Raw genomic sequence first — 23,352 nt, forward strand, 5'->3', positions numbered from 1 at the left:
ATGGTATAATAATAAAATATCTACCTCTCAGGGATGTTGGGAGATCAAATCAGATAAGATACAGATAGATAAACAGATATAGATATAGATAGAGAGAAACAGATTATGTATTTATATTTAAAGTGCTTTGCAAACCTTCAAGTACTATCTTCATGAGCTTCAATAGCCAAAACAAAAACAAAATCCAAAACAAAACACCTAATGGCTAACTTTCTGGTGATTAGTCTCTTTGCACCTAGATAGTCCATTACTGGGCTCTATGTGAAGTCTTTCCCCTTTAGTAGGACCAGACAGAACTTATGACCCATGGTTACCTCAACACCATGAAAAGGCATCACAAACTATCTTTTTTCTATTGTTGTTCAGTTGTTTTAGTCATATCTGACTCTTTGAGACACTGTTTGGGGTTTTCTTGGCAAAGACATTAGAATGGTTTGCATTTCCTTCTCCAGCTCATTTTACAGATGAGAAACTGAGGGAAACAGGGTTAAGGGACCTGTCCAAGGTCACACAGCTAGTAAGGCCAGATTTTAATGCATGAAGATGAGTCTTCCAGATTCCAACCCTAGTACTCTATCCACTGTGCCACTTTAGAGCAGGATATTTTCCACTGGTCAAAATTTCAGTTTCTCTATTGTCAACAAATGTAGGTGACATTTTTACTATCAGAAGATTTATTTCAAATCAAATCAATTCAACATGAATTTATTAAGTACTACTCTAGGTAGTAGGTGTACAAAGACAAAAAGGAAAACAGTACCAAACCTCATGAACTTACATTCTACTTGACATTTATCTGTGTAAAATAGCATATACACATAGAAATAAATACAAAATATATACAGCCTAATTACAGTGAGAGGTGGGGGAAAGTACTATATGGGGACTATCAAACATCTCACAAAGGAGGTTTCTATATGAGTTAAGCCTTTAAGCAGGCTAGGGAATAAGTGTTTATTTCTATATTAGAAATCATTACTATAAATGTGCTTCTCTGTAGAAAGCTTAGAGATTAATAAGAGACAGTAAAAATTCCCACTACAAGAATAAATGCTTGTCCTGATAACATTTATTGATAATGGAAAAAACCTGAATTCTAAGATGGAAGGTTACAAAATTAGTTGAGGTATTACTACATATATGAATTATCTGGCATTTTTCTTTAATTGAATGGATTAAGTGGAGTCATAAAGAAAGAATTTAAAAAAAAAATGGAACCTTGTTAGATATTTTCAAAGTTGGGTAACAAGTGATTTCCTATAACAACTGAATTGGTCTCAACATTCTGAAGGGTCTCTTTTGGAAATGTCAGTGTACTATATCCATTTAAATTTTTACTAGTGTTCTTTTAAAAAAAAGAAGCTGGGCAATTTCTATTATTTACACTGTGAAAATGAAGAAAAGTAAAAAACAAACTAAAAATCCTCCTGGGAGCACAGAAGTTAGACCCAAGGCGAAATGAAGTACTTGATTTAGGTTCCAGACTTACTCCAGGCATGGATGCGATCATCTGCTTGTGAAGGATTGTTGACTCAGCTAGTTTGGTTCCAGCATCTGCACAAACAAACTAATAAGAAAATGAAAGACAAATTATTTTAACAAGAGATCTTCAACATTAATAAGTAATTCATGATTTTATTAGCTTGATTCAAATTCATTAGTATTTACATTCAGAGCAGTCTGTCCTGGATACATCCAATCTTTTAGTCATTACAAACTCATTTCTATTGAAAACTCAGCATCAAAGGTTAATATAAGAATTCTTACTTGTAACAAAAGTACTAAGTAAAATTAGACTGAGATGCTCCATTAGAAAAAAAGGAGACACCATAGAGCATATAATGTTATAGTTGAATTTAGGATTACAGATTTAAAGCCTGAAGGGATCTTAGAGGTCACCTAGTCCTACCCACTCCTACATGATTTGCCCAAATTCAGACAATCCTAAGTGTCAGAATTGGGATTCAAACACTTGTTCTCTGATTTCAAATCCAGTGTTCTTTCCACCATACCAAACTGTATCCCTAAATGTCAGAATGACAGAACATAAAATGTTAAAGCTTAGAGGTACTTTTGATAAAATCTAGTATAATACTGTTATGCAAATGAGGGAATTGGGCCCAGAGATGGGAAGGGAGGTGCACAGAGTTATACAGTGGCAAAGTCTGGCACATTCTTGGTTCAATGTCCTTTCCATTATACCATGGTTTCCAGGGGTTACTGGATTCTTATTCTTTTGTTCCTTCAGCTAAAATTTATGGTCAGGACTTCTATTACTAGACTGTAATTTCATTAGAAAACAAAACAAAATAACAATCAGCCTTGGCATTCTTTTTTAACTCTGTTCTCTAACCTTCCCCCCTCTCAGATGATCTACAAGGAAAATCAGTTGTTGCCTGAGTTATCATTCAGGAGAAAGTCACTAGATCATGGTCAAAGTTCAGCAACCAACCTTCTTTCACTTCATCTAGAATTTTGTGGGGCCTTGTTTGCTACCTGAAACAAGTGCAGAGCATTCAGCCAATGGCATTTTTAGAGTAGTCACTGAATTAAACACAAACAATAACTGACAAAGTCTGCAGAGCTTGGATGGAGCAAATAGCTCCATTTAACATCATTACTATCACCATCTGTTCTCCAGCTGCAAAAATTATTGAAGTCCTGCTCTACTGCTCTGCAGAAAGTTTAGACAATAATTTTTTAGATCACAGATCATTCTTACAATGTTATAAGGTTTACAAATCACGTGCCTCACAAAAGTCTTATGAGACATCTTGAGGCAGGTGTGTGCCTAATTTGGGGGTAAGTAGCAGCCTACCCTGCAACAGAGACCTGTCAGACTCCATCTGCAGCTGACTCTGTCTAGGGATAGGTGAGACAGGACATTTGAATTCTACCCAAAGAATACTTCTTTTTTTCATGATCATCAGACTGATTGGTTAATTGACTTGTTTAGAGGGCTAGACCTCTGATTTCTTTGCAGTATGAAAATTACTTCCATACTAAGGGTATGGAAGTTCTACCACAGATGTACATTGGAAACTCCTCTAAAATTAATAGTCTTGAAGAGTTACCTAGGGAATAGAGGTTGAGCAACTTGCCCAGGATCACTGAGACTGATAACATGTCAAAGGCAGAACTCTAGTCTAAGCCCATGAGACTTCAAAGTTGACCAGCTGTGTACCGGACTAGACCTAGACCTAGACCTAGACCTTCTCTAGAAGGCCTACTAGACCTTTATGAATCTTTTCCTGGGTAATTGCTCTTGATTACTATCACTAATAAGCTCTACACGGTTCTGAGTAAGTAACAACCCTTCCAATTATTTCCATTTCAATATTTGAAAGAGCTGAAGATGGTAACAGGTATGTTTCTATAACTTATGTTCATATTCATTCATTAGCATTTGATATATGTCTCCACTAAAACATTAGTTCCTTGAGGATAGGAACATTCCTTTCTAAGTTCCCTTATAGTAACTTCTATGGTATAGTATGTCAAATATCATGGGTATTTAATACATACCCCTATTATAAAGCCATGTGCTATAAAAATGAGTATCTGATTAAATGATTCCTTTTTAAGGCAGTCCTAAAATCACTGTATGTTATTTTAAAACAATACTTTGTTGCAACAGAATAAAATGTTTTGACCTATTTTTAATTCCTGTGATATAAATAGTACAAATTTATGATATTTATTTCACAGATGAGGAAACTGAAGCTCAGAGAGTTTAAGTTTAAGGATCATGAAACTTGTAAACATCAGAGTCTAGAATGGAATCCAGATATTCTGACTCAAAGGCCATTACTTTTTCAACTACACCATTTTGCCTCTCTATTAAAAAAAATTAATTACAATACATAAGAAAAACCAAAGTACTTCAAAGTAGAGGGGGATGATCATTTGTCAGGTGTGCCATAGACAGGATGCATGCTTAAAGCAATTTAAGTGAAGGGTTTTTCACCTTTTTTGTGTGGTGGGGCCCCTTTGGTAGTCTGATGAAACCTACAGACACCTTTGCAGAATAATGTTTTAAAATGAACTAAATAAAATACATAGTATTACAAAGAAAACCAATTATATTAAAGTACAGTGTCACAAATATTTTAATATGAATATTTATGCCACAAAATACTGAGTTGAAGTAACAGTAGTAGGGATGATGTTAGGCAGTGCCTAGGGCACCATTCCCATTGCACTAGACTTAGAATCAACAATCTCCAGGTGGAGTCCTGGCTCTACTGCTTACTAGCCATGAGACCTTCTGCCACTGACAATCTCTTTGAGTCTCAGTTACCCTATCTGTAAAATGGAAACAATAATTCTTGTTCTGTCTACTTCACAGGGATATAACTGAGGATCTAATATAAAAATGTATGTAAAATTATTAGTAGCAAAATGCATAAATCAGTGTAAAGAAATTAATATTCTTACTATATCTATCTAAAACTTTAATTTGCCTGAATAAAACTAGAGAACCAGTTTTACCATCACAATTCAATTTGGCCACAAAAACAACAGTCCTGTATTCTCAGGGTCATCAAAGAGTTTCTTTAAAATTGTTCTCACTTCATCACACCACTAGGCATATAACTTGGACCTGATTCCAGGCCAAGGAAGACCAAAGATATTGGGCCAAAAGAAGATAAATTTCCAATATTAATTTAAGTATTTAAGAAAATATGTAGTATTGATGAGAACAGTGGAGCTACCTCCTGCCAGTATAACATCTCCCAAAGATGATAATTTATAAACACTTCCAGAGTTTCGATTTTTAAAAATGCTTTGACCAGAAAAAGCATGGTTACAGCTAACTCCTTTTATCATAAAAGAAAGAACTGAATCAAGAGATGTCCCATTTAAAGGGACAGACTCAGAATCATGTCAATTCAACTCAAAATTATTCATCAGAAGGGAAAGATGATAGCTAACATTTTAGTTAACACATATAGAGCACTTTAAGATTTGAGAAGCATTTTACATATATTATTTCAACTGATTCTTAAAACAACCCTATGAGATACAGGCTATTATTATCCTCATTTTTTAGATAAAGAAATTTAGGCCGAGAGAAGTTAAATGATTTGACCAGAACATAAAATATCATAGAGCTGGTCTCAAAATCAGGAAGACCTGGGTTCAAGTCTTACTTCTATTACATGCTAGCTGAAGAAGTTACCTTGGGCAAATCACATAATCTCTCAGTGACCCAGGCAATTTTGTAAGACTTTAAATTGCAGAGCAGGTTCCTATCTACATTAGCAGATAGTGTTTAGGGTCTGACCTAAAACAAAGAAATCACTGTCAAATCTAAAAAAATGTGCAGGACCCTGTGCTTATACTTGTGGGAGCACAAATTTAGCTATGACATACACAGTTCTCAAGGAACTTACAAATCAGTCACAGGAAACATGCCTACATAAACTAATCAAGTCACCTCAACTACTCAAACCTCGTAAGGAAAATGAGAGGACTGGATTCAACATATTTCTATGGTTCCTGAAATCTTCAAATAAATCCAAACCCACAGCTGAGAATAGAATGGCTAACTAGACACAAGTAAAGAGGAGACAATGAGCACACAGTAGAGACTAAAGAAGGAAGAGAGGTTGACCAAGATCATCCGCCAATCGCTTGAAAGCTAAGAAAAACTCAAGGAGACAGAAAAGCTTCGACGAGGAAGAGAAGGGTCCCAGGGGAACACCCCAACCTCAAGGAGCAAATGTTTATGTTCCCCCTCCTTGGGGAACCAATCTAGAGCAGTACTGTAAGTCACCAAGGCTCCATATGTCTCCAGGAGGTGGCTCTCTTTATTCTTTAATGGCTTCAATGTTATGGATTTGTGGAAATGCAGCCACTTAAGTAAATACACATAGTTGTAGCATCTACCATTCTTAAGCATTACACTAGCTGCAACATGGCACTAATCACATGAAGTTGTCAAGTCATCAGACATGGTTTGAATTAACTTAGTGCCTAAGTGCAAGGTCAAGTTCCAATCCTATCCTAGATAGCACTGAGCAAGTTAGAATAAAAAGTTTCTTTAAAAGTAATGGTGTGGCCCTGAGAGGTTTGTGGGCCATCTATGATTGCTGGCCTTTTCAAAGAATTTTTTAAAAAGAGCTAACCCTCTAAAATCATATAAGAAATGTAAGTTATCTTCTGTATTATTATTATTATTATTCCTTTTGCACATCAGTATAGACTATGTAATTTATAAAACTAAAGAGGCAGCTAGATGTAATAGAAAGAACATAAGACTTAAAGAGCCAGAATCACAGAGAATGATGACCCACTAGCTCCAAAAGCAACCTACCCATATATGAATAACTAAAATTGTAAAGAAGTTTTTCTTAAGATCAAACCTAAATTTGCCTCTGCTGCTTTCTACCATGAATCCAGGTTCTGCTCTCTAGGGCCAAACATAATTCTAATCCTCCTTCCCTAAAACAGCCTTTCAAATGTTTCAAAAAAAAAAAGGTAACATGTCTTTACTAGATGTTTTTTAACTTAAAACATCACCATTTCTTTCATCCAGTGTTCATATGATGAATATGACATACTCTTGAGACATCTTCCTAGTTGATTTTCTCTGGACACTTCCATATGCTATTAGTACTTCCAAATATATGGCAGGAATGAAGATACTACGGTTTTAATCTAGGCTCTGATATACACTGGTTATATGACCATGGACAACACTCTGAGTCTCAGTTTCTTTATCTATAAAATGGGGATAATAATGCTTGGGGTATTTGGTCTCCAGGGGTTCTTTGAGAAATAACTTTGTAAACCTTCAATTGTGTGCAAATGTGACTTGTTATTGTTAACTAAAACCCTCAAGGAGAACTTCAAAATGACCAAACTGTTCAAAGCTGATTGCTTTTTAGGAAAGCGAATCCCTTTTTGAGCAAAGACTCAATGAGTTACTGATTGTCAGGGACCCTATTGAGAGAATGCTTCCCTAAGGTAGGAATTGAATGAGAAGAGCTCTAACAGCCCAACCAACCCTGAGATGCTATGAGGCCAAGATTCTAAACCTCTCTGCTCATTTACCAGGACTGAACTGAACATTTTTTCTCAGCTACACAGAATTTCCCCCATTACAAAGACAAAACTAAAAGCAAAGAGGGAAAATGATGACTAACATAGAACAAAAAAACCTCTTTACTTTCAAATAAAATATAGTAATAATGTCACTGTAATAATGCACTCCCCCATGAAGATTACAAAAGAAACAGACATCCATTATGTGCCATTATCAAGTGCATTCATTATATAAAATGCACCAAAAATAGCATCTCCGCCTCTCCTCTGAATATAGTGATCAGCTTATTACTAACTCATCTAATATTAATAACCTCATGTCAATAGTAAGCACTAGAAATGCCTGCAGAGTGAGTTAATGTAGGTGCCATATGCAATAATGTGGAATTCCTTTGTCATTCAGCCCACAATAAATCTATCATTAAAAGAAAGCCTTTCTCCCACAGGATAGCTAAACTTATGAGTGAAGCCAATAGTTATGATGAAGGTAGAGCTTAGGAAAAAAGAGAGCTCCAGGCCTGCAGGTGAAAATGCCTAAGGTCCAAAGACAAGTGTGAGAAGCAACAAGGATGTCCAATTGCAAAAGTTCTATATGTAAAAGAGTAAAGTGTAAGAAAACTAGATAGTAGAAAGGAGACAGAAGACAGGTTATGAAGGGCTTTGAATATCTTTCTTACATTGAGATGAAGTCTGCCTATCTATAACTCCTTCCTTCCCTATCCCCAGATATACAAGGATTCTCTCCTCTGGGTCTATGGAGAAAAATGAATTTAACCCCTTTCCTATATGACATATTTTTAAATATTTGAAGATACTGCTCATGTCTCCCTCTCTGGCCTCTCTCCCCAAATCTTTTCTTCTCTATTTTAAATAAGCTCATATGACATAGTTTTGAGTCTAATCACTGTCATCCAATTTTTGATACCTTCTAGGTCACCAATGTCCCTCCAAAAAAAATCTGGCACCTAGAATGGAACACAGAACTTTAGATGTGGTATAGGGAGAACTAGTTGGCACAGTGGGTAGAGAGCTAGGTCTGGAGTCAAGAAGAAATCCAGACTGAGACACTGACTGGCTGAATAACTTTTGGTAAGTCACTTGAGTTTTCTGCCTCAGTTTCCTCAACTATAAATAATGATAATAATAGCACCCACCTCTCATGGTTGTTGTGGGGATAAACAAATAATATTTATAAAGGTGCAAAAACTAAAGGGCTATATAAATGCTTGTAGCTAACCAGCACAGAGTGGAATGGGACTATTGCTTCTTTTGTTCTGAATATTTCTTCAATATTTCAATAGTTAAAACTTCTATAATGCCATCAGTGTGGGAATTCCATCCATCAATGTGGATAAAAATGCTTCTGTAATTCAGCTGATGGACATTCACCATCCTATTGCCAATCTGGTGATAATTTGAATGGCAAGTTTGGTCCTCAGAAAGCATTAAAATGGCTTATCACTAGGCTTGTCCTTTTATATACAATACTTTTGTCCTTTCAGCCTAAAACCACCAACAAAAGCCTTCATGATTTATAGTAGCCAAAAGAAAAAAAAATCTCTGCCTAGTAGATTAACCTTATGGTGACAAAGCTCTGTCCATGCTTAATTAAAGGTCATCAGTTAACAAAGGCATATAAACATATATATATATATATATATATATATGTGTGTGTGTGTGTGTGTGTGTGTGTGTGTTTGTGTGTGTGTGTATACATATATATGTAACAGGGCCTATACTTGAAAGCTGTTCAACTTGGTAGAACTTGATGCTGGTATAGCTTTTTAAAAAAATCCAGGGTTGCCTCCTACCATGATTAAGTATCAGAGAAGGCCTTAGTTAAGGAGCCCAAGATCACATTATTGTTTTTGGCTGCCATGTTACTTTGACTCAACTTACAATAACTAAAACTTTCTGATGAGATTTACTTTTTAGTCATGTTCTTCTCCCCCAATCCCATACATGAGCAGATGAATTTTTAACCTAAGTACATCATTTTACATTTATTTAATAATTTGATCTTTGTAAACTATAAAAATGTGAAATTTTAAAAAATTAGATTCAGCCCATCTTTCACCCTGTTGAGAACTTTAATTAAAGAATGGCAACCCCTTTATCTGGCAAAGAAGTCCCTATTTGAAAAAAAAATTATTGGGTAAATGGGAAAGCAGTTTTTCAGAAATTAGTTTAGACCATCATCTTATACCATATACTTTAATAAGTATATGTGACCTTTAATAGATATGTGGCCTGAATAGTAAAGATCACGTCATATAAAAAAAGTTAGAAGAGAATTCTAGATTCCTTTCACAGCTATGGCTAGGGTGAGAGTTCTTAACAAAGGATATAGATTATCTTAAAAATGTTTTTTTATTGAATGAAATTAAAGATATTTTGCATGAACAAAATCAATGCAATTGGGATACAAAGAGAAGAAGAAAAAAATTGTATTAAATATCCGAGAAAGATATGATATCCAAGTTGTATAGGCACAGAAATAAGTAAAACCAAAAGTCATTCCCCAATAGATAGGTGGTCAAAGGGTCTGAACAAAGAGTTCTCAAAGGGACTCAACTATTAACAATGAACCATTAAGAACAATATGAAGTAATGTTACAAAGTACATAAGAGAAATGCAAACAAAAACAACTTTGAGTTTTTACCTCACACCTAACAAATTGGTTATGGTAACAAAAAGAAGAGAATAGTCAATGATAGCAATGTGGCACACTGTTGATGGAACTATGAGAGACATCCAACCATTCTGGAAAGCAATTTGGAATTAGGCTTAGAAAGTTACTAAAAATGCCCATAATGTTTGAGATCCCATTACTAGGCATGTATACACCAAGGAAGTCAGGCAGTAATACAAGCCAAATGCCAAAATACCAAATACCAACATATCTATGGTACAATTTTTTGTAGTAACAAAGACCTGAAAAGAAAGTAGATGCCTTGAGGGCAGAGATTATTTCTTTTTTGTCTTCATACAACTAGTACCTAACACAAGATCTGGCGAATAGTTAGTGCTTAATAAATACTTGTTGATCAATTAATCCTATCATACAACTTGTTAAGTCTTCCTCTACCAGCACAGGCAGCAACCCATAAATGGTAAGATGGTCTATATGAGCAGACAGTCTTCACAAGGTGCTATGGCTAAAAACTGTATTACTCTGTATCTAACCTGGTAATAAGCCCCTCAGTAGTTAAGCTGCTCCTTACATGATAGAAGAGCAATTTGGTACCAGTTCCATACTTGAAGCCTTTACAATTTGTGCCTAACTATTTTTTTAAATAAAGATCAATTCTTTTTAAGGAAACTCCCTAAAGACAAGAACATCTTACATACATATCTTTCTAACTCCTTAGTACCTAATACACTATTCTACACAGAATGAAATCATTCAGTTGAGAGGAAATGCCTTCAATCTTCCAGATTATTACTTAGTCCAATTACTTCTGGGGGGGGAGGGCAAGGGAAAGAGAGGGGAGGAAGTGAGGAATTTAGGGTCCACACCTGTGACATCGGTAGCTGTAGAGAGCTCCTAGTTCTGAAACATAGTCTTAGAAAATTGACTGGGGCACCATAAGGTTAAGTAAATTGCCCAAGGTCACACAGTTGCTATATCTAGAGGTAAGCCTTAAACTCAGGTCTTCCTAACTCTGAGACTGACTCAGACCACTATACCACAGTGTCTTTCTGTTAGTATAATAATAGAGGTAATACTGTTTCAAATAGACCTCTATGATGTGAAGGAATAAATTCACTTCCATGACTTGAGTAATTTAACCCCTTCTCTCTGAGAGTAATATTATTCATGATAAGTTATACAAATTGTTCCTTTTACCACCTTTTCCTTTTTCTTGCTTTTAAGTCTTGACTTAGTTGCCACACACATACACACATACTAATACACACTCATTCACACACATGCTACAATGATTTTAGAGGAGAATCTCAGAAGGAAGTGAAGGAAAGCCACGTTTTTCCCAGAGTTACTTATTGGATCATTAAATACATTTCTCCATGAATCTGAAAACATTCATTATCCTTTAAAGGAAGAATATCACTTCCCTGACCTTCCTAAGACCAGCACAGAAATAGATGTGCCAGGCTGTAATCAGTGACCCAACAGCAGGCTGCCTTATGTAATATCCACTTTCAGCCCTTCTTTATTCTTTAGGAGGACACGAAGAAAAGTGATAGAAACCTCTGATCTTTACATCTACTTACTGAAATAATAATAACAGCTGATATCGATAGATTTTAAAGTTTGTAAAGAGCTTTACAACTATAATCTCATGAAGGAGCTGACATCTGAAATGTGCCTTACAGGAAGTTAAATATTCTACAAGATGGAAGTGAGGTGAGAATACTTTCCATACATAGGGGCACCACTTGTAGAAAAGTGTGGAAGCAAAAGATGACATGACATATATAAGGACCAGTTAGCAAGCCAGTCTGACTGGCATGGAAAATATGTGATGGCAAGTAATGTGGAACTAAAAAGGTAAGTGAGAGTCATATTATAGAGGGCTTTAAATGACAAAATGAAGACAGTGGTTTTTTTAATCCTGGAGTCTGTAATAGGGGACTGTGGAAGATTTCTGAGGAGAGCAACATTTTCTACTTTCTACCAGTATAGCCTTGGACTCTGGGCTTCAATTTTATCAACTGTAAAATGAGGAGATTAGACTAGATAAGTTTTAATGTCACTTTCAGCTCTTATTCTGTGATTCTATGATCCTATAATCAGATTTAGGAATATAATTTTGGAGTCATGTGGCAGACTGATTAGAGAGACAAGAGACTGGCGGCAAAGAAACCAATGAGAGGGCTATTAGAATAGGCATCTTTCCTCTATGTGAATAATTCAACAACAGATTCTCCTCCCAGAGAATTTTAGTGAGCCTCGAAATTCTAGAGTAACAGGGGGAAAGAGCAATATAGCCACAGATAAACTGTACTGTTTTCATAAACCTACTCTTCGTAAACCTACTGAAGGCTTTCATACCTTACAGAATCCTATGTCCAAGGTATGAATCAGAAAACTGGGTAAAGGAATGTTTTCAAGGATGCTTTCCTTTTTTCCTCCTCATGAAGTCATTTTACTTTGAGTTTATAAGAGCATAAGAACCTATCACTTACTTAAAAACTGGCAGGACAAGAACTGATTTTTGAGTGAAGGCTACTCTCTGTGCAGCTAGCCCTTTCTCCAAATGAAGAAGGCTGAAGTATGATTAAAATGCATTATTCATAGAGTTGTCCCTAATGGGCCTAGTCTCTAAATGCCTGATACAACTGCCTCATAGCCCAAGTGATTTTACCTTTTGGTTTATCTATATTAGTTAATGGCCCCAAGACAAATGCAAATTCACCCAAGAAAAGAGGAAATGCATGTCCCTTCATAAACTGCTTGCATGAATGCATCAAGAAATATCCTTTTTCTTACCATTTTCTTTCTTGAAGCTAATTTGTTTTTTTGTTATTTATTCATCTAGCTTTGATGCTATAATCATTGTTTTCAGGGTTCTCTTAACCACTGAGTAATTTAGACTGTCAGTGTTTCATTGCTGTCTTTTGACAAGTGCTTATTAGAGCTGACTAATGGACCTTATAGCCAAGCAGCTACAGCACAGGGACCTAGAGAGCCAGAAGATCCACTATACATACTTGCCCTCTTCAAGGCACAGAAGCCTTCACAGGTTGAAAGGACAGCAGATTCGGAGCCTGTCTTTTCTTCAAGAGATACCCAAGTTAGACTGTTGTAGAATTACCAGACTCCTGAAGCTATCAAGTGCAAGGGGCATCCAGGATTGTCAACTGTGACCCCTAAATGCTCTTGGGCTATTCTACAAAGCAAAGGGTTATTCTTTTCCCTTTGCTGGTCATATGCTTCTCCTGTTTAACTTTCAGGATATTTTGATATAAAAGTTATTTTTACTCAAAGATAACACTGGTTATGATCCTAGTGGGTGAAAAGAGGGAGAGAATAGAATAAATGGGTAGGGGGAATAGAATGGAGAGAAATATAGTTAGCAATAGTAACTGTGAAAAAAATTTTGAAGCAAGTTTCTCTGATAAAGGCCTCATTTCTCAAACATGTAGAGAACTGAGTCAAATTTATAAAAATAAGAGCCATTCCCCAATTGATAAATGATCAAATACATGATCAGTTTTCAGATGACGTAATCAGTTATCTATCTGTTTGAAAAACGAAGACATTGACTCCAACCCCTTCATTTTAAATACAAGGAAACCAAGGCCCAGAGGGGAAATGACTTGCCCAAGTTTATGTCTTCCCAGGTTCCTCCTGGGTCTATATTCCTATGATCGTAAAATAAACACTTCCACTGGTGCTCATGACAACCCTGTAAGGTGTGTATTGTGAGTTCATATAAATATCATTACTTCCATTTTACAAAAGAGGAATCTAAATTTCAGAGAAGTCAGCCCAGGGTCACACAATTGGAAGTGATAGATACAGGATTAGAATCCCATCCTCTTGAATCCATATCCAGTTATGCTACCACTGCACAATTTTGGCAACATAGTACAGAAGAGGTCAATGATTATCTATCTGAGGTTAATTAAAGATTATTTTTCCACTAGGCACTGTACCCACTTCTGGCAACACATGTAGGTGTTTGTGGAATTTTGCCTCTTTCCCTGGGTCATATAACCCTCTCCTCTATAGATTAGGAAACTGAGGCCCAAGTAGGTAAAAATTCATACAACTAGTTATTAGAAAAGAGAAGACAAGAATTTAGGACTCCTGACTCACAAATCAATGCTCTTTTCTCTGTACTAAATATAATGCTTCTTAGATAAAAGGAACAACTTTTGTTATTAAACTCTAGCTTTTGAGAAAATTTAATCTCTGATCCTTCTGAAATATTTTAGGAATTAGGGGACAAGTGACAGGGCACCTGGAAAACTTTTGCCATCACATTGTCCTCATGGTCACATACTCTTTATTATCTTATAAGCTGTTATCAGCTTATTACAGCAAAGGGAACATATTGGAAAATGGTGGGAACTGATATCAGGTAAATAGAGATAATGGAGGGTCTTGAATGCCAGGCTAAGTGTAGATTTTTCATGGTAGGAATCAAAGGGGGCTAAAAACCATGCTGTATGATAATCCTTTGAAGGAATGAGGGATATTTGACTTGGAATGGATTTGGATTGATATCTTTAAATATTTTTGGGGCTGTTACATGGAAGATAAATTAAACTTCATTCTACTTGACTTCAGAGGGAAGAGCTAGGAAAAAGGTGGGGAGGTGGGGAACAGTTATAGGGAGGTGGAGTTCAGTTCAATATAAGAAAAACCTACCCAACAATGAGAATTATCCATAGGTGGAATGATCTGTCTTGGGTGGTAGTGAGTTCCCTATTATTGAAGGACTTCAAGCAGAAGCTGGATAACATCTTGTAAGGGATGTTGTAGACAGGGTTTATGCTTTGGTTGGGGATTGGAACAGATGACCTCTAAATTCTCTTATGAACCTGTGATTCCATAAAATAATCAATTTTAAGGAAAATTATTCTTATAGCAGCCCACAAGATAGATTGGAAAGGAGAGAGATTGGAGTTTTAAAGAAAGATCAGTTAGGAGACTGCTTTAGTAAACTAGACATCAAGCCCTGGACCAGCTAGAGCTGGTGGCAGTGAAATGAGAGAGGCAAGAACAAATATGCTAGATGATTTCTACACTCCTTTCCAACCCTAAAATTCTATGAAATATTTGAGGATGAGGAAGAAAAATCAATCTGGCCAAATATTTGGCATGACAGGAAAGTCCTGGTTATTAAGCCAAGTGGAAGAATGAACATCAGTGCAGAGTAATTGTGAGAGCATAGTCTTCATAAGAAATTTTATTTGCTGTCACTGAGAAGACAGGGACTATGGGATTTAACCCTAGAGCCCTGCTATCTTCCTTCATTCTTAAAAACATGCATGGGCACCATGAAAAGGATTAGAAGTGAGTTAGTACTCTACCTGGACCAGCAGTAGTAGGTTTGTATCTGGCAAAGGAGACTTTAACTTCAGAGCTTGGAGTAGCTCTAAGACAACACTACGAGACAAGTAGAATTTATCCCGTTCCTAAACAAAAACAAAATAAGGGAGAACAAGGTTTCTAAAAATTCACTTAGCATAGACCAATGTCATAGAGTGCTTCAGCAAGATGCATAGGTCAGGAATGAAAAATGTGACTATAGGATGTATTAAGAATTGCTTACTGAGTTGAATGGAAAAATGAAATTGAAAAAGAAAATACCCCCAAAAAAGTTACCTTCAATTTGACTTTTAAGCACTAAGAACATGTAATTTGATTAAACAAGGAAAAGCAGATCTACCTCCTAAACATTAAGTATAGGAAGCCCTTCTCATTTACAGAGGGAGAGCTTCTACAAATCCTTGAGAAGAAATGAAAAATCCAATTATTCCTGCCTTCACAGAATGAGCCTATAACTCTCATTTTAGAAATGAGGAGACTAAGGAGGTGGAGAGATGACACCTACAGGCCTTCTGACTCCAATTCTGTGTTTCTCTACCACACCAAATCCTTGTTTAGACAGCTGGTCATCTTCTTTCCAAATCGTTTCCTTTGATTCTTTGGTCCAGTTCAACAAACATTTGCTACATGGCTCCTCCTATACGTCAGGCTCTATGACTATATTCAAGATACAAAATCAGAAACATCACAGTCCCTGAGCAATTCTCTGTGGAGGATCCAGGAGAGAACAGGAAATACGATATGTTCATAGAAATACAAAGTATGTACATAGTAATTTCAAAAGGGAGTGGGAACTAAGAACTAGGGAAAAGAGCTGCAGGAAAGGTGGTGCTCTGAAAGAAATCAAAGATTTTACAAAGTGGAGATAAAAATGGAATGCCTTACAGACATGGGGATGGAAGAGGGGTGTGCATACTGCCTATGCAAAGGCACAGAAGTAGGAGATAAAATATTATATATGAAAAATAGCTATTAGGTCAACTTGCCTGGAACGGAAAACATGTAGAGAGGGGTAGTATGGTTAAGGTATGTGGGTGCAATTACAATTCTTTAAATAGTGAGACCTTGTATTTTACACTAGAAACAATTAGAAGCCAACAAAGGTTTTTGAATAAGGCAATGATATGGTCAGATCTGTATTTTGGAATATTTGTATGGCAACTAACTATGTGAACTAAAGAGGAAAAACGGGACTCAGAGATGAATTAGATGGTTACTGCAATGGCCCAAGCAAGAGATGATGAAGGCTTGAGCTAGGGTGGTTGTGGTTTGAGTAGAGAGGAGGAGGAAGGGAGGAGGGAAGGAACGAAGGAATGAAGGAACAAAGGAAGGAAGGAAGGAACAAAGGAGGGAGGGAAGGAAGGAAAGAAGGAAAGAAAGAACGAACAAAGGAATGAACGAACGAAGGAACGAAGGAAGGAAGGAAGGAGAGAAGGAAGAAAAAGAGAGAGGGAGGGAAGAAATTCAAGAAAGGATTAAAAAGAAGGCAAGAATGAGCCTGGTGTGTAAGTTTATATTACTACAGGCAGTATAAGAAATAAATTACAGAAATGAATCATGAGGCAGAGAGAATAATCTTGATGCAATGAAAAGAGCATTGCACCTGGATGATAGACAGTCTAACTTCAAGTCCAGCTTTGCTGATTATTGCCTTTGTGAACTTAGGCAAATCACTTCCCCTCTCTGTAACTCAGTTCCCTAATCTATAAAATGGGGGTTTAGGTAAGATTATATCTATGATTCCTTCTAATTCTAAATTTTGTGGTCCTGTGATATAGATCTGTCCACAAAGAAAAGGCCATAATATGGAGAGAAGGAAAAAAGGACAGGGCAAGGACAAAGAAATATAAATAGATTAAGCAACAGAAATCCTTGGCAAGAAGTTAGCATCTGTTGAGGTAAACAGAGACTTCCTTGTGAAGGAGCATTTTGCATGGACTATAGATGAAGGCAGAAACAGAGACCCTGCTGAGAGAAAGTCTTGGGAAACTTGAGAGCTAGGACGGCCAAACTTCAGATCTTCACAAGTATAAAAACTGTTCTTTCTATCCTGCCTTCTATCTTGCACATTCGCACCATGTTAAACCACCCCAACAATGCTTCCACATCTATTCTCCATGCAAGTGGTAGTTTTCCATTTTCTCAAGGGGAAACAAACAGCTCTCTGAGCTCAGGATAATGTAATTGAGAGACCATTAAGGCAACATGACAAAAGACAAGATTATAATCTCGGAGTCCCAGAGCCAGAGTTGGGGAGTTGAAATCAATGATGAGAATCAAGGAGCTATATCCACAGGCTTTTACAAATGACAAGCCAATATTTTTCTGCTTTAGGACAAAAGAATGATATGTGGAGTAGATGTGAAAATAATTCATGAGATCATAAGGACTTAATGAGACCTGAAAAGAGCATTTAGTCTATACTTATTATGGAAAGTAGAATCATAAGACCTAACTTTGAATGGCTGCTCTGTTACTTGTGAGCTGTGTGACCTTGGGCAATTCACATAAGCCTACACAAAATGGGAAAGGTAGAATCATAGAACCTCAGAGTTGAAATGGAAATGACAGATTTCAGATGCTTGAATATTGCTATCACATCCCTTCCCCCACTCTTGACATTCTTCTCTTCTTCACATGTTATGGTTAAAATCTTCTCATCTTCCTGGTCACTCTCCTCTAGAAACACTACAGCTTTTCAATGTCCTCCCTCAAATGTGGAGCCTAAAAACAAACATAATATTCCACAGAAGGTCTAACGAGGGCAGAACACAATAGGCATAAAATTATCTCATTCTGGATTCTTGTTCTGTTTGTGCCACCTCAAAGAACATTCATTTTTTCAGTTGCCAGGTCAGAGCTGGTTCATCTCGAGCTTGTAGATCCTTCTCACACAAACTACTTTCTATTGATTCTCTTTTACTATAATTGGGCAGTTGATTTTTGAACCTAAATATAGGACTTTCTACATATCACTATTGTATTTTTCTTTTTGGGGGTTCAGATCATAGGATCATAAACTTAGAACTAGGAGAATTTGGTGATTTTAGACATGAAGCAGTATGTGATAATGGAAAGAGCATAGGAGTTAGTATAAAAAGAAACTTGGACTGAAATCCTGCCTCCAACACCAGCTACTAGTGTGACCATGGCAACGACTCTGAACTTCTCTGAGTCTCAGTTTCTTCATCTGCAAAATGGAGATAATACCAGTATGACCTTCTTCATAGGGTTATTGTAAGCATCAAATACAATAATGTCTACAATGTACTTTGTAAACCACAAAGTTTTATGAAAATTGTCAGCAACTGTCATTTGGACCATCATTCTAGTCTGTCAAAATCTTTTTGGATCCCAATTCTATAATTTGGCCTAAGTATTAGCTATATTTCCCAACTTTGGACCATTTACAAATGTGATAAGCATGCATTCATAATTAAATTATTAAATTAATAATTCCAGTTTAGTTACTAATAAAATAAACAATTCTCAATAAGCTAATAAAAATTAATAAAATTAAAATGTAATACAATTTAGTTATTCATTAAAAAATTACATAGCACAAGGCCAAGGACAGAGTACTGTGGAACTATATTATAGACATTCCTCCAGGATGACATTATGCCTTTGAAACCCCCTCCCACCTCAACCTCATGCTTGAATTATTGCAATAGTCTACCCATTTGTCTCCTTGATACAAGTTTCTCCCTACCCCAGTGCTTCCTCTACTCAGCAGTCAGTGATCTCCTTTAAGTGCAAATCTGACCATATCATCCTCCCATCGCCACTCAATAAACTCCATTGGCTCCGTATCACCCCCAGGATCAAATATAAATCCCCTATTTGGCAATCAAATCTTTTTTTATAATGTACTTGCCCACTGTTCCAGTTTTCTTACATTTAATACCTTACACCACCTACCCCACTCATCCACACATACTCTACAATCCAGTGTCACTGGCCTCTTTGCTGTTCCTTGAACAAGGCACTCTTCCCAATTCTGGGTATTTTCACTGGCTGAAATGTTATCAGCCTTCATCACCTCCTGGCTTCTCTGATTTCCTTCAAATCTCAGTTAAAATCCCACCTTTCCTAGTCCTCCTTAATCTTAGTTCCTTTCCTTGCAGACCATCCCCTCTTTATCCTAGATGTATCTTGTTTGTACATAGTTATTTGTATGTTGTCTCTCTCATTAGACTGTGAACTCCTTGAGAGCAGGGACTCTCTTTTACCTTCCTACAGTAGGCACTTTGTTTACTGACTGAATGACTGACACTCTTTTGGTCAAGCTGTTCAATCATTTCTGAATTCACCTAACTCTACTAGCATCCAAAAATATATATGAGACTGTCAAATACATGGGTGAAATCTTCTCTCACAGGGCTGTTGGGAAAGCAAAACAAGAGATATAGAACTTTGCAATTTGGAGTCAGATAGTATTATTACTGTTAGCATCATGATCATGATAATGATGCCTATGATGGCGGTGATGAAAGGTAGCTGTAGTGGTATAGTGGGTTCCAATCTCATCTGTAAAATGGAGATAAAAATACCTACAGTACCTATCTTACAGGCTTATGATGAGGCTTAATTTATATCATGTGGGAAAAATCTTGGCACACTATAAAAGTGTTTATAAATGACTATTACGTCTAATTCAATTCTGTTACTTACCAATCATATATAATCGTGGACAAGACCTAATAACCTTCCTGAGCTTCAGCTTCCTCTTTTGTAAAGGGACGACAGTAATACCTGAACTACTTAACTTGACTCAACAACAGAGTTGTTTGGAGGATCAAACAAGCAATATAAATTGACATATGAATCTGTTATCATCATCATAATCATCATCATCACTTTGCCTTCTATTTTGCATTCTTTTCCAAACTGTTCATAAAGATTTCTCCTTTCATATTCCTTCATCTACTAAAATACAAGGAGGATAGGGATTATGTCATTTTTGTCTTTGTATCACTAACACCTAGCATGCCGCCTAGCATATAGTAGGATATTAATAAACTGTTGTTAGGTGACCAACACAATCCTTTTTTAGGTTTGTGTTTGTTTTGCAAAAGGTCTTACTGATTCCCCCATTATCAGTGCTTTCCTTACTATTTATATATTTTGTGCTTATTTATCTACATACAAATTGTATCCTTAAGGTCCATGAGTCCAGGAATTGTTTCTTTTTTGTCTTTTTAATTGCCAGTGCTTTGCACATAGTAAGTGTTTAGTATTTTTTCAAACTGGTTTGAAGGTATTCAAGACACAGGCTAAGTATAATGTGTGTAAAAGCTTCATTTCAATGGTATATATTGGGCTAAAGGCCAAAAGACTTAATAATTTCTTTACATTTAATAGAGAAAAAGTTTTTCAACACAGTCTGGCCACCCACTATATTCTTCCTTACCTTAGTAAAAGCTCTGTAACACAAGCCACACAATTCCACCAGGTAGGCCAATGTGAAGACAGCATTTTGAATAACAAAGCTGAGCAGTTTTGAAAATGGTTCCAGCAGACTCTGTAATGGGATATGGGTTGAAGAAAATCAATTGCTGATTTCTTCAGCATACATAAATAGAATTAAAACCTTACAATGCTGTAGTAAATTATTTTTTGCTTGGAAGGTAGCTGGGGAGGCTACCTTTGGAGCCAAAAAGTTGTTCAGGCAAGAGCCTCTATGTTTATAAGGCATCCTAGAAAGAAAGCATCAGACATCAGAAATGCAGCTTCACCCAGTGGCTCAAAGCACAACAATCTATCATTGTTATTGCTTGGAAGAAATCCAATTCTTTGCTATGACATCATTTCTGAACCCACCCTCAGTAGTGATAGGCTCAGTGGGAAAAACTCTGGATCAGAGAACTGAATTGATTAGAATGAAGGAATGAAAAAGAACATCTGCCATCTTGTGTTGAATTGTGTTTCTTCTAAAACATCTTAATACATAAATACCAAATATTAGCAGCTTATTATAAATATATATACACATATAAGACATAAGTGTATATATAAATAAATATGTATATATACACATATATGTCCAACCTATGTGCTCAATATTATGTGCAAGGTATTGTGCTAGGCACTGAGGACATAAAAATAAAACAGTTCTTACCCTCACAGAGTTTACACTCTTGGGGATGGAAAGGAATGGAGCACCCAAGCAAGATGTTACCAGATACATAACTACAAAGTATATACAAGTACATACAAAATAATATAAAACCATTTCAAAAGGGAGAGTACTAACATTTATTACATACCTACTCTTTAACCAAGTACTATGGTTGGTGATAGGGAAACGAGGATGAAAAATGACAGCTCTTTTATTATGCCACATCTGGGGGCATAAGGCATATATACATATAAGTATGATACAAAGTAGAATGTGATAAATGCAAAGGAAGCATCTACACAAAGCCCAATAAGAAAGAAAACTGAGAAAGGAGAGATCATTTTTAGCTATGGGACCAAGGGAAAATTTCATGCCTGAGGTAGACCATGAAGGAAGACAAAGATTTCAAAAGACAGAAATATAGAATTAATGTAGGACAGACAATAACCTCTTCAGAATTCATGAAGCCAGGACAAGGCAACAACTCAATACAACAAACATTTTTTTATTCTCTACCATGGGCAAGGCACTGTACGAGGATCTAAACCAAAACAAAACAGCGCCTCCCTTCAAGGAGTTTATATTTACTGGGGAGACAACAGGTATACAGATAAGTAAATATTTTGACAATGTGATACCCACAACTGCCATGAATATGCAGGCATCTTCCCAGGTTTGAATTGCAAGATATAACAGACCCTCTTCTTTTAATATGAAACCAAGACATTCATTCAAACACCAGTAAGCCAAATCCATCATAGTAACAAAGAATTCTAGACACATTGACAATGCAAGGAGCACCTACATCCCTGGACCTTACCTCCATTACACCTTCCCACAAAACAAGTTCCCCTAGGCAAAAATTCTCTCTCTCGCTCATGCTAGTTGCTCTGCCTGCTCTTTCCCTCTCCCAGCTCTGTCTAACTCCCACTTTCTGCTCCACCTTTCTTGTTCTACCCATTTACAAGTTCCTCCACATGATCACATAGGCCTATTAGGAGCATGAAAGATCTTCAAATTCCCTTAACATTATAGTGAATAAGTGGTGATATGAGGAGCAAAAAAAAAGGGCATTAACAACAGTGGACATCTATGAATGCTTACAGAGAGAGGAACTATAGAGAAGAAAAAAGAGGACTGGAAAGAGCAAAACCTTAGAGAACACCTGTATTTAGGGGACACAGAGGAAATTTACCTGATGAGGAAGAAAGAATAATGGTTAGAGAGGTAAAAGGAGAGCTAACATAGCATAAAGATAAATAAGGAAGATAAATAAGGAAGAATTTCAAGAAGTTTAAGGTTATTCTAGAAAGCAATATGGAACTATACCCAAAAATTTACTAAACTGTACACATATTTTGATGCATTGATACCACTATCAGGCATTTACTGCAAAGAAATCAAATAAAGAATAAAGTAGCGGAGTTGGTCAGGGTGAATACTAGGGTTGGGTCAATGGTTGGAGTCAGACAAGTAATTTCAAATGCTACAAAGGAGTTGAATTGTGGGTATGGATAAGGGCGAAGGAGTCATTGGACTTAGTGATAAATCAATGGTGACCTTTAAGAATTGTTCCATTTGAGAAGTTGAAGCACAAACCTTGGCTTGGGAACCAAATCTGCCTAAGGTATCTGTTAGGAAAAGTAAAAAGATCAAGGAAAATTAAGTAGTCTACTTTGGACAGAGCAGAGTACATGAAAGAGAAGAGAGAAATAAGACTGGAAAAATAGGTTGAAGACAGATTTTGGAGAAAGTAGCATAGTAAATAGAGAGCTAGCCTTGGAACAGGAAGACCTAGATTCAAGACCTACCTCTGATACATAATAATAGCTAGCATTTATAAAGTGCCTACTATATGCCAGGTACTGTGCTAAGCACTTTACACATATTATCTCATTTGATCCTCATAAGCACCCTAGGTTGCTATTATTGAGTTATTTCAGTTGTGTCCTACTCTTTGTGACCCCATTTTGGGTTTTCTTGGCAAAGAAACTAGAATGGTTTGCCATTTCCTTCTCAGGGTTATTTTACAGATGAGGATACTGAGGCAAACAGAGGTTAAGTGACTTACCCAGGGTCACATAGCTAATAAGCATCTGAAGCGAGATTGGAACTCAGATCTTTCTAACTCCAGGTCTAGCATTCTATCCATTA

At 36.5% G+C, this 23,352-nt stretch overlaps 1 protein-coding gene across 1 annotated transcript in view; it reads right to left on the reverse strand.

The window, feature by feature from the left end:
- The window catches only part of UNC79 (unc-79 homolog, NALCN channel complex subunit), a 345,437-nt gene that overhangs the window by 36,630 nt on the left and 285,455 nt on the right, over nucleotides 1–23,352 (reverse strand). Inside the window, exons 43-45 of the mRNA XM_069086022.1 lie at nucleotides 20,491–20,601; nucleotides 15,059–15,163; nucleotides 1,490–1,567 (exon numbers count right to left, since the gene is read on the reverse strand). Coding sequence (XP_068942123.1) covers nucleotides 1,490–1,567; nucleotides 15,059–15,163; nucleotides 20,491–20,601 — 294 coding nt within the window. The remainder of the gene's footprint in view (nucleotides 1–1,489; nucleotides 1,568–15,058; nucleotides 15,164–20,490; nucleotides 20,602–23,352) is intronic.

This window comes from Petaurus breviceps, unplaced genomic scaffold (genome assembly GCF_028583685.1).
Source record: "Petaurus breviceps papuanus isolate PSGF00001 unplaced genomic scaffold, PetGlider_PUasm1.0 177, whole genome shotgun sequence".
Lineage (NCBI taxonomy): Eukaryota > Metazoa > Chordata > Mammalia > Diprotodontia > Petauridae > Petaurus > Petaurus breviceps.